Source organism: Protomyctophum parallelum (assembly GCF_964188405.1).
Source record: "Protomyctophum parallelum genome assembly, chromosome: 23".
NCBI classification, from domain to species: Eukaryota; Metazoa; Chordata; class Actinopteri; order Myctophiformes; family Myctophidae; genus Protomyctophum; species Protomyctophum parallelum.
Window position 1 is genome coordinate 33,994,091 of NC_139715.1, and position 12,591 is coordinate 34,006,681.

Genomic DNA, 12,591 nt, shown 5'->3' on the forward strand with positions numbered 1-12,591 from the left:
GTCATTAAAGGACCACTTCACCACTTTTCAACCTATCTTCATATAACAGGTCCTCACTAATAATCATGATAAAATGGCACAATCTTTTTCTACTCAGTCTGTGTCTCATTGGAGGGCTGTGGGCAGTTTAGAAACCGTCTTCCAGTGACATCATCATTAGGCAGATTCTTTTTTAAACAAGATTTTTTTTACAAAAATGCTTAGATTTTCATTATCGTGAGAACGATGGCTTCCATTTTCGCATTGCAACTTTTCAGGACTAGAAAGCCTGCAGTTTCTATTAGCTTGTATTCCCCATCGATGATGTCACTGGAAGGCGGTTTCTAAACTGCCCACAGCCCTCCTATGAGACACAGGCATAGTAGAAAGAAATCGTGCCATTTTATCATGATTATTAGTGAGGACCCATTATATGAAGATAGGTTGACAAGTGGTGAAGTGGTCCTTTAAGAAGCACCGTTTTGGTGGTCACCTTTAAAGTGAAGTATGAATAGGCCTTTAGCTGATTGTGTTTCTATAGGTTGTCGTTCTGTCAAAGAAATTCGGCCAGCCTTTTAGCTGATCGACCCGTTCATCCACTCACAGCCCGTCTCTCGTCTCCAGACACAGGGAGTCGATGAAGGGTCTGATTTGCCTAAAAGTCGGTGCATTTACTATAAAAAGTTGCTACCCCCTTCTTTTTTGTTAAAAACCCTTGTCTTTGACTGATAGATGCAAGGCAGCGACAGCCAGCCTTCCTCTGAAGTTACACCGCTCCTCCTCTCCGAAAATATCCGATCTATGACCACGCGCTGCGTCACGCCGTGACACATCGTGCGTGAGTCTGTAGATCGGCTATTTTGTTCCACGTCTTATTCTATGTGATGTGCCGATCACTACCAGCTCAGTGGCCTTGAGGTTAGATCACTACCAGCTCAGTGTCCTTGTGGTTAGATCACTACTAGCTCAGTGGCCTTGAGGTTAGATCACTACCAGCTCAGTGTCCTTGAGGTTAGATCACTACTGGCTCAGTGGCCTAGAGGTTAGATCACTACCGGCTCAGTGGCCTAGAGGTTAGATCACTACAGGCTCAGTGGTCTTGAGGTTAGATCACTACCGGCTCAGTGGCCTTGAGGTTAGATCACTACTAGCTCAGTGGCCTTGAGGTTAGATCACTACCGGCTCAGTGGCCTTGAGGTTAGATCACTACCAGCTCAGTGGCCTTGAGGTTAGATCACTACCAGCTCAGTGGCCTTGAGGTTAGATCACTACCGGCTCAGTGGCCTAGAGGTTAGATCACTACAGGCTCAGTGGTCTTGAGGTTAGATCACTACCGGCTCAGAGGCCTTGAGGTTAGATCACTACCGGCTCAGTGGCCTAGAGGTTAGATCACTACAGGCTCAGTGGTCTTGAGGTTAGATCACTACCGGCTCAGAGGCCTTGAGGTTAGATCACTACAGCTCAGTGGCCTAGAGGTTAGATCACTACCAGCTCAGTGGCCTTGAGGTTAGATCACTACCAGCTCAGTGGCCTAGAGGTTAGATCACTACCAGCTCAGAGGCCTAGAGGTTAGATCACTACCAGCTCAGAGGCCTAGAGGTTAGATCACTACCAGCTCAGAGGCCTAGAGGTTAGATCACTACCAGCTCAGAGGCCTAGAGGTTAGATCACTACCAGCTCAGTGGCCTAGAGGTTAGATCACTACCAGCTCAGAGGCCTAGAGGTTAGATCACTACCAGCTCAGTGGCCTAGAGGTTAGATCACTACCAGCTCAGTGGCCTTGAGGTTAGATCACTACAGCTCAGTGGCCTAGAGGTTAGATCACTACCAGCTCAGTGGCCTTGAGGTTAGATCACTACCAGCTCAGAGGCCTAGAGGTTAGATCACTACCAGCTCAGAGGCCTAGAGGTTAGATCACTACCAGCTCAGAGGCCTAGAGGTTAGATCACTACCAGCTCAGTGGCCTTGAGGTTAGATCACTACTAGCTCAGTGGCCTAGAGGTTAGATCACTACTAGCTCAGTGGCCTAGAGGTTAGATCACTACCGGCTCAGTGGCCTTGAGGTTAGATCACTACTAGCTCAGTGGCCTAGAGGTTAGATCACTACTACTCAGTGGCCTAGAGGTTAGATCACTACTAGCTCAGTGGTCTTGAGGTTAGATCACTACCGGCTCAGTGGCCTAGAGGTTAGATCACTACTAGCTCAGTGGTCTTGAGGTTAGATCACTACTAGCTCAGTGGCCTTGAGGTTAGATCACTACTAGCTCAGTGGCCTTGAGGTTAGATCACTACTAGCTCAGTGGTCTTGAGGTTAGATCACTACTAGCTCAGTGGCCTTGAGGTTAGATCACTACTAGCTCAGTGGCCTTGAGGTTAGATCACTACCAGCTCAGTGGCCTAGAGGTTAGATCACTACTAGCTCAGTGGTCTTGAGGTTAGATCACTACTAGCTCAGTGGTCTTGAGGTTAGATCACTACCGGCTCAGTGGCCTTGAGGTTAGATCACTACTAGCTCAGTGGTCTTGAGGTTAGATCACTACTAGCTCAGTGGTCTTGAGGTTAGATCACTACCGGCTCAGTGGCCTAGAGGTTAGATCACTACCAGCTCAGTGGCCTTGAGGTTAGATCACTACCAGCTCAGTGGCCTTGAGGTTAGATCACTACCAGCTCAGTGGCCTTGAGGTTAGATCACTACCAGCTCAGAGGCCTAGAGGTTAGAGCGTCCGCCCTGAGAGACTGGGAGGTCGGGGTTCGATCCCCGGCCGGGTCATACCAAAGACTCAGGGACCCAATGTCTCAGCATCAAGGGTTGGATTGGGGGGTATAAGTCCCTGCGACATGCTAGCGTCATGTCCAGGGGGTGAACTTGTACAGTACATCAAACTGCCTCACGCTATAGAGCGTCGCAGTCCCGCCCCCTACCAGGGCCCAGGAAATGATTCTCCGTTCATTTTCCTCATAGACTTTTCATAAAGTATTTATTTAAAGACGTTTATACGCCGCGGACAAAGACAACTCTTGTCGTGACAAATCATGACAATGAACAGAATGTTTTGGGGCCAAACAAAGAATTAGAAAGTAGAAAAAAAACGGCAGGTTACAACACTTTTTTTGTTGTTTTTCTTCTTTGTAATTGTTTGTTTGGTCCAAAATATTGTGTTTGTTGTCATGAGTTGTCACGACTCCAGTTGGCTTTGTCCGCGGCGTAACCGTCTTTAAATAAATACCTTTTGAAATGTCTATGAGGGGAAAATGCATTGGGAATCATTTCCTGGGCCTGGCGTCGTCATGACAGGGGGCGGGACTGGGACGCTCTATACAGAAACAGGAGACAGGCTCCTTTGGGCCTCATGGCTACAGAAACAGGAGACAGGCTCCTATGGGCCTCATGGCTACAGAAACAGGAGACAGGCTCCTGGCCTCGTGGCTCGACGAGGCTTACTGACTCATCCTAACCACTGCTTTCCGTTCGGCCGCCCACAGACAGCTGCGTGGTAGACGGCGATCGCTACAGCAACAACGAGCAGTGGAGCCCGGCACCGTGTCGGATCTGCGTCTGTGACGCCGGGACGGTTCTGTGCGACGACGTGGTGTGTGAGGATCTGGGCCACTGCCGGACGCAGGTGACCCGGCAGGGAGAGTGCTGCCCGGTGTGTGAGGAGCCGGGAACGGAACCAGAACCAGAACCAGAACCCACCTACACAGACTCAGGTAGAGAAAGAAAAACCCACCGCGTTGCGACGCATTTTGATCTTGTAGATCGGCTATTTTTAGCAAGTGTAAAAACACTCATTACGACGGCATCAAGGCCCGCCAAAACACATTTTAGTCGACTAAATCACCTGTAGATTTAGTCGACTAAAATCTTATGACATTTAGTCGACTAAAACTAGACATTTCCAGGTGACTAAAATGTGACTAAAACTAAATGAAGTTTCAGTCCAAACACTGGTGTGTATTATTATTTTGGCGTTGCAGACTCGGAGTCGGAGAGGGGGGGCGAGGCGCGGCCGGCGGGTTCCTGCTGGTACAACGGGCGGGCCTACGTGGACCAGGACATCTGGAGGCCGGCGGCGTGCCTCCTGTGCGTGTGCGACGGGGGCGTGGCCGTCTGCGACGAGGTGCGCTGCGAGGCCGTCGTCGGGACCTGCGAGAAGGTCTTCATCCCCGAGGGAGAGTGCTGTCCCGTGTGTGACACCTACGCCAGCGCCGCCCGGAGGATAGGTGAGGGAACTACAACACACACACACACACACACACACACACACACAGCGCCGCCCGGAGGATAGGTGAGGGAACTACAACACACACACACACACACACACACACACACAGCGCCGCCCGGAGGATAGGTGAGGGAACTACAACACACACACACACACACACAGCGCCGCCCGGAGGATAGGTGAGGGAACTACAACACACACACACACACACACACACACACACACACACACAGCGCCGCCCGGAGGATAGGTGAGGGAACTACAACACACACACACACACACACACACACACACACAGCGCCGCCCGGAGGATAGGTGAGGGAACTACAACACACACACACACACACACACAGTCAAACCTCTGTTAGAGCCTTAAAGGGACACTTCACCCTTTTTGCAAAAAAATATATGTTAATGACGTTTAGAAGCTTTAGATCACTTTCCTGGGGGTATTTATGTGTGCAATATGTGGTTTTAGTTATTTTAGATTGTAGCAGTGAGCCTGTTGTCTCTGATGTCATGGACACTGGTCTCACTACCTTCCTGGACTACAATTCCCATAATTCTTTGGTGCACTGCTCCTCCTTGCGGATAGGGGGAGAGCTGTCTTACTGAGACAACATGTAGTCCAGGAAGGAAGTGAGCCCAGTGTCCATGACATCAGAGACAACAGGCTCACTGCTACAATCTAAAATAACTAAAACCACATATTACACACATAAAGCCCCCCAGGAAAGTGTTCTAAAGCTTCTAAACGTCATTAACATATATTTTTTTGCAAAAAGGGTGAAGTGTCCCTTTAAGCCAAATTCCAATACCCCAAATCTCGGCCACTCGCTCACTCACTCACACTCGCTCACTCCAGCATGGCAAATGACGGTGAAATTGGTGACCTGCCAAATATGTGACCATCTTGTTCACGCAACTATATTACATGGAAGTCTTTAAATACATGGCCTAAAATAAATACAGTTAGGTTGAACTCTGCTAATGAACAAACTGCAACAATTGACATTAGGACACATTTACATTATGTGATTGTCTACACGGTTGTCACATATTTCAGCAGGTCACCAATTCCACCATAACACCACCTTGCTGGAGTGACTGAGTGAGAGTGAGCGAGATTCTGGGTATTGGAATTTGGCTCTAGAGTATATATATGAATAGAGACGGCACCCAGAGGAAACCCTGAGGCCAAATGGACATAGTGGCCGAATGAAGGTATTGCAGCCTGGCCTCAAACACATGAACGCGCTGCATGGTCCGTTGACTATCACTGTGCACGTTCACGACGGACGCACGCTCGTGCGTGCGCGTTCGTGCGCGTTCAACGGCAGCGCGTTCATGTGTTTGGGGCCCAAATCACTATTGCAATCCATCCCAGAATGCACTCTGTTCCTACCCGGAAGGAGGAGTGAAATCGCCTCATGCGCTTTTGAGCAACTTAATGCAAAGTGGATGGGAGGAGAACTCGGATGTCTTCTCTATTCATATATACTCTAATAAATATAAATGTGACTGAGGGACTGCCATTGGATTTTTTTTTATCATATCAAAGCAGGGAATCATAGCTTCAAATTGACATATTGGTTGTTCAGTTTGACCCTCCAGTTTTGGAGATATGGCTTATAGAGTAATGTCTGGCAGAGAAACAGAGAGTTGAGAAAACAGGCTTGAAAAGGTTCACTTCTGTGGACTCTAACATTACACCTATAGCTACATGTTTAAGCATTTATTTCATATTTACATGTCTTCTGTGGTCTCTAACATTACACCTAGCTACATGTTTAAGCATTTATTTCATATTTACATGTCTTCTGTGGTCTCTAACATTACACCTAGCTACATGTTTAAGCATTTATTTCATATTTACATGTCGATTTCAGCTCTGACATTTAAAAAGAAAAGTTTTTCTCCTCTGGTGAAAAGCTGGAATTTGCGCAATGGCAGTCTCTCAGTCAAATCTGGTCACAAATGGTGCATTTATATAGCGCTCTTATCCAAGGGCGCGTTACAATTTGCATTTCATTCACCCATCTTTATGCACGCACGCACGCACGCACGCACGCATGCATGCATGCACGCACGCACGCACGCACAGATGGCAGAGGAAACCATGCATGGCACCAACTTGCTCATCGGGAGCAATTAGGGGTTCAGTGTCTTGCTCAAGGACACTTCGACACTAACTCAGGAGGAGCTGCATGAGGCGCTCAAACCAATAACCTTGGCTATACCTCCTGAGCCAAGCTGTTGCCCGTCTAAATATAATATATTCTATTATAGTCTTAATTGATTTGCTTTTTGAGGCAGGGCTTTGATGCTACGCCAATGTTCCCAAACATTTGAGGAAATGAGCCAAAGTACCAAATTGCCAGCATATACTGTAATTATTAATAATGAGGGGAGAAATGCGTGTTTCTTTTTGGACACGCAGAGAAGTTGAGGGGTTGTTTTTCTGTGGGCACGGCCCCGTGAAATTGCGACCAGTGTTGTTTTTGTCGACTAAAACTAAGACGAAAAATGTTCGTCGACTACCTATTTTTCACTGACAATACTAAATGAAAAATAAGCTACGATGACTAAAACTAAGACTAAATATACTGTAAATTTTGTCGACAAATAAAAACTAGACTAAAATGTTAGGAAGGGACTAGTGGACAAGAGATCCAGTATAAGTCATTTTACACTTGGTTGCATGCTGAAAATAGCCGATCTACAAGCTCAGTGAGCTTGTAGATCGGCTATTTTTTTAAATACATTTTAGTCGACTAAATCACCTGTTGATTTAGTCGACTAAAATCGTATGATTTTTCAGTCCAAAGACTATGACTAAAACTAAAATAGAAATTTGCTGCCAAAAACAACACTGATTGCGACTAGACCTGGATTGTGGATTTGTTGTGAGCTTTATGTTATTTAAAAAAAATTGCGCCCCGCGCCCCTCATGAGCAGACCGGCCGTTGATCCAGGCGACAACGCCTGCGTCTCACACGCTGTCTGAAAGGACCTCTCTTATGTAAAACACTTTGCATTGATGTTCTATATTTGTCCTATAATATAAATAAACTTTGCCTTGAATGTGAACTACAGAATGATCTCAGCTTCAACTTTAGAGTTAAACTGTTAAACTTTCTTTCTTTCTTTCTTTCTTTCTTTCTTTCTTTCTTTCTTTCTTTCTTTCTTTCTTTCTTTCTTTCTTTCTTTCTTTCTTTCTTTCTTTTCTTCTTTCTTTAATTACTTTTATTTTTATTTCTCCCCAGAAATCCTGGCCTTCAAGGTAAGCCATTATAATCTAATGTGAACGTGTGACGTACATTCATAATAATAATAATAATAATAATAATAACATACATTACATTCATTACAGCGAGCTAAACATGTTGATCCATTTGATTTCCAGGGACATAAAGGAGAACCAGGTGACATCCCATATGTAAGTCAAACTGTCCCCAAAACTGTCCCATATGTAAGTCAAACTGTCCCCAAAACTGTCCCATATGTAAGTCAAACTGTCCCCCATCCTCTCCATTTGAGTTTAATTAAAACTCTGTGAGAGCATACAGTACTATATTATCACACTCATTTTAACCACTATATCCATGTTTTACTCTGAGAGTGTTCCATTTGTTCAGAGTTGCAGAGCTGTTATTATGGTCATTCAGAGTTTAATAGCTCTTTGTGTGTTTATTGTCCACTAAGTCCGTTTGCAAAAAGGACATTTTGACAGACGTGTTTCAGACCCCTGATTATTTATAGATTATTATATAGAGTCTGCGCAAGCTAAAGGTGGCTTATAACGATGCTCTCAGGATTCTCCTGAAGAAGCCTAGGGGTTAGGGTTAGGGGTTAGGGGTTAGGGGTTAGGGGTTAGGGGTGGCAGTGCTAGTCAGCTCTTCTGCGACTCTGGTCTAACCACCTTCCAGGCTCTCTTGAGAAACCTCATGTTCAGCTTTAAAAGCAGACTTGACGAGTCACATAATAACGTGATTAAGACGTTGACTAATCCTAGGTTTAGCACTGTTAGATACCGCTCTCTGATGTGGAAACATCGGTACGAGTGCCTCTTATAGATTTTCTTCTTTTTTTTACGATAGAGTTTTAGAGTTTTATGAACCAATGTATTTATTTGTAACTGTTTTGTATGTTTTTAATTGTTGTTTGTCATCTACTGGCTACGGCTGTCAATAAAGTTTCATTCTATAACCTTGCTAATTAGCCTGTTGTTCCCCCAGGTGGTCGGAACGCCAGGCCGCGCAGGACCCATGGTAGGTTGTCTCCCCCCTATGTGACCACCAGATGGCGGAAGAAAGCCACAACCATATTATTTTCCAGTTCAGTTCAATTTACAATTTACAATTTAGGCATTTATCAGACGCTCTTAATCCAGAGCGATTTACATTAAGCAAGAACAAAAAGCATGGGAATACATCACATAAAAAGCATTTATCATGAAACATGCGTAAGCTAAGAACGTAACAGTGGAATATCTATATAATGAAACTATACATCTAAACTATACTATGTATACTACTATGCTATACATATGTACTATGACGTGCTATGACTACATACAATGCAATTATAGTGCTGTCTACATAACATGCTATAAGTCTGTATCAAATGCTATTCAGAGTACAAGTTTTGATATTCAAAGTGTACTTGAGTAAAAGTACAAGAGCAAATTTGGCAACCAAATTTACTTCAAGTAAAGTATACCAAAAGTAAATGTACTCATTATGCAGAATGTCTTATTTCAAGGTTTCAAAAGAAGTATAAAAATCGTTTCCAAATGTATTTAGGGATGTAGTGTGTAAATGTTTTGTTTTGTAATAATAATCAAAATATACAAAGTTCATGTCTCCTCTGTAGTTTAACAAGCTCCCACTGTAGGCCTACCTTCGACAGGCAGCCTCTGTAGTTTAACAAACTCCCACTGTACCTTCGACAGGCAGCCTCTGTAGTTTAACAAGCTCCCACTGTACCTTCGACAGGCAGCCTCTGTAGACATTTTTAAAGCTCAGCTCAAGACCCACTTCTACACCCTTGCTTTTAATTGATCTTTTACATGTTGTGTTATCCATGTCCTCACTGTATTGCATTACTGCTATTATTGTTTTATGTTTCATGCCTTGCTTTTCTTTTCTTTTTTTCTCCATTGTTCTGTAAAGCACTTTGAGCTGCATTTCATGTCATGAAAGGTGCTATACAAATAAAGTTGTATTATTATTATTATAGGTCATATATATTTTTTGAGGGACTGTACATTGTACTGTAAATTATATTTACAGTACAGTTTTGAGCTATTTGTACTTTACTTGAGTATTTCCAATATCCAGTACTTTTACTTACTACTCCACCACATCTCAGATGAAATATTGTACTTTTTGCTCCACTGCAACATTTATTTGGCTTATATTATTGTGTGTTTGTAAACCCCCATCATGCAGGGCCCTCCAGGAGCCCAGGGATCCAGGGGCCAAGCCGGCTTCAGAGGGAGACGGGTATGGAAGAGGACCACACCACACAACAACACAGACATAAACACTTCACTCCAGAGGGCCACTATAGTTCCACACTCACTCCAGAGAGCCACTATAGTTCCACACTCACTCCAGAGGGCCACTATAGTTCCACACTCACTCCAGAGGGCCACTATAGTTCCACACTCACTCCAGAGGACCACTATAGTTCCACTCTCACTCCAGAGGGCCACTATAGTTCCACACTCACTCCAGAGGGCCACTATAGTTCCACACTCACTCCAGAGGGCCACTATAGTTCCACACTCACTCCAGAGGGCCACTATAGTTCCACACTCACTCCAGAGGGCCACTATAGTTCCACACTCACTCCAGAGGGCCACTATAGTTCAACACTCACTCCAGAGGGCCACTATAGTTCCACACTCACTCCAGAGGGCCACTATAGTTCCACACTCACTCCAGAGGGCCACTATAGTTCCACACTCACTCCAGAGGGCCACTATAGTTCCACACTCACTCCAGAGGACCACTATAGTTCCACACTCACTCCAGAGGACCACTATAGTTCCACACTCACTCCAGAGGGCCACTATAGTTCCACACTCACTCCAGAGGGCCACTATAGTTCCACACTCACTCCAGAGGGCCACTATAGTTCCACACTCACTCCAGAGGGCCACTATAGTTCCACACTCACTCCAGAGGGCCACTATAGTTCCACACTCACTCCAGAGGGCCACTATAGTTCCACACTCACTCCAGAGGGCCACTATAGTTCCACACTCACTCCAGAGGGCCACTATAGTTCCACGCTCACTCCAGAGGGCCACTATAGTTCCACGCTCACTCCAGAGGGCCACTATAGTTCCACGCTCACTCCAGAGGGCCACTATAGTTCCACGCTCACTCCAGAGGGCCACTATAGTTCCACGCTCACTCCAGAGGGCCACTATAGTTCCACGTTCACTCCAGAGGGCCACTATAGTTCCACGCTCACTCCAGATGGCCACTATAGTTCCACACTCACTCCAGAGGGCCACTATAGTTCCACACTCACTCCAGAGGGCCACTATAGTTCCACACTCACTCCAGAGGGCCACTATAGTTCCACGCTCACTCCAGAGGGCCACTATAGTTCCACACTCACTCCAGAGGGCCACTATAGTTTCACGCTCACTCCAGAGGGCCACTATAGTTCCACACTCACTCCAGAGGGCCACTATAGTTCCACACTCACTCCAGAGGGCCACTATAGTTCCACACTCACTCCAGAGGACCACTATAGTTCCACACTCACTCCAGAGGGCCACTATAGTTCCACACTCACTCCAGAAGGCCACTATAGTTCCACGCTCACTCCAGAGGGCCACTATAGTTCCACGCTCACTCCAGAGGGCCACTATAGTTCCACACTCACTCCAGAGGGCCACATTGCATATTACTGTCGTAGCAAAAATAGCCGATATACAAGCTCAAAACGCGTCGCACTGCGACACATTTTGAGCTTGTAGATCGTTTTTTTTTTGCTATTATTTGAATTGAAATCCAGATTTTTTAATTGGAATCCTGAAAAGAAACATTATTATCTAATTTCAAATGCATTTCAAATACCTTAAATATAGTTACAGTATGTTAACTATATTAATTATAGTTACATTATGTTAACTATATGGACTAAATACAAATACATTGGACATACAAAAGACTACACTTTTAATACACTACTCATTAAGCTACTATTTTAGAAGTAAGCGGGTCATGTTTGGAATTGTATTATTGAAATCAATAATATATCGGTATTGTGATATTAACCTGCGGGCTGCATTAAAGGACAACTTTAGTTTTTTTCAACCAAGGTTCATGTTTTAGGTTATCAGAGAAAGTAAAAGATGAGTGTAATCTTTTTTTCATTTGATGCTTTCTTTCGTTTTAGTGATTTTAGCTCTTTTTGACAGGGGGGCGGGGGCATTCGAGCATGGGGCTAAATATGTATTTTTTTTACAACATTTTATAGCAATTTGTTTTTTAATTATTTACTATAGTCCTACTAGACCCCAATAAATTACATTTGGCCACAAAAGATCACAGGATCTACTGAATGTGACAAACTGACATATTGAGCCTATACACACAGTGTGGCTTCCCCCCAGTAGGCTACCTTCACATTCAGTAGATCCTGTGATCTTCTGTGGCCAGATGTAATTTATTGGGGTTTATTAGGTCTATAGTAAATAATAAAAAAAGAAATCGCTATAAAAGTTTGTAAAAAAAATACATATTTAGCCCCATGTTCGAATGCCCCCGCCCCCCTGTCAAAAAGAGCTAAAATCCCTAAAACGAAAGAAAGCAACAAACAAAAAAAAAGATTACACTCATCTTTTACTTTCTCTAATGACAACCTCCTACATGAACCTTGGTTGAAAAAAACTAAAGCTGTCCTTTAAGTGAAGGTGGGGGGCCTTCACCTGTGGCCCCCGGGGCCGCCAGTGGCCCCATGTATGATCGGGACAGTATTCATTGAATGTAATAATGTAATAATTATAGATTATTATATTTTAACAACCTCCAGGGCGCTGCGGGGCCTCCAGGCTTCGACGGAGAGCCCGGAATCCCAGGAAACCCCGGAGAGCCGGGACCCCCCGGTCAGCACACACACCCTGGGGTGAGTCAGCACAACACACACACCCTGGGGTGAGTCGACACAACACACACACCCTGGGGTGAGTCGACACAACACACACACCCTGGGGTGAGTCGACACAACACACACACCCTGGGGTGAGTCGACACAACACACACACCCTGGGGTGAGTCGACACAACACACACACCCTGGGGTGAGTCAGCACAACACACACACCCTGGGGTGAGTCGACACAACACACACACCCTGGGGTG

The 12,591-nt window shown here is 45.0% G+C and overlaps 1 protein-coding gene across 1 annotated transcript in view; it reads left to right on the top strand.

Moving 5' to 3' along the window:
- LOC310854246 (uncharacterized protein) overlaps window positions 1-12,591 on the top strand; it is a 109,376-nt gene that overhangs the window by 27,709 nt on the left and 69,076 nt on the right. The window contains exons 2-8 of the mRNA XM_083758821.1: window positions 3,463-3,690; window positions 3,958-4,203; window positions 7,472-7,488; window positions 7,612-7,644; window positions 8,444-8,476; window positions 9,659-9,712; window positions 12,264-12,356. Coding sequence (XP_083614947.1) covers window positions 3,463-3,690; window positions 3,958-4,203; window positions 7,472-7,488; window positions 7,612-7,644; window positions 8,444-8,476; window positions 9,659-9,712; window positions 12,264-12,356 — 704 coding nt within the window. The remainder of the gene's footprint in view (window positions 1-3,462; window positions 3,691-3,957; window positions 4,204-7,471; window positions 7,489-7,611; window positions 7,645-8,443; window positions 8,477-9,658; window positions 9,713-12,263; window positions 12,357-12,591) is intronic.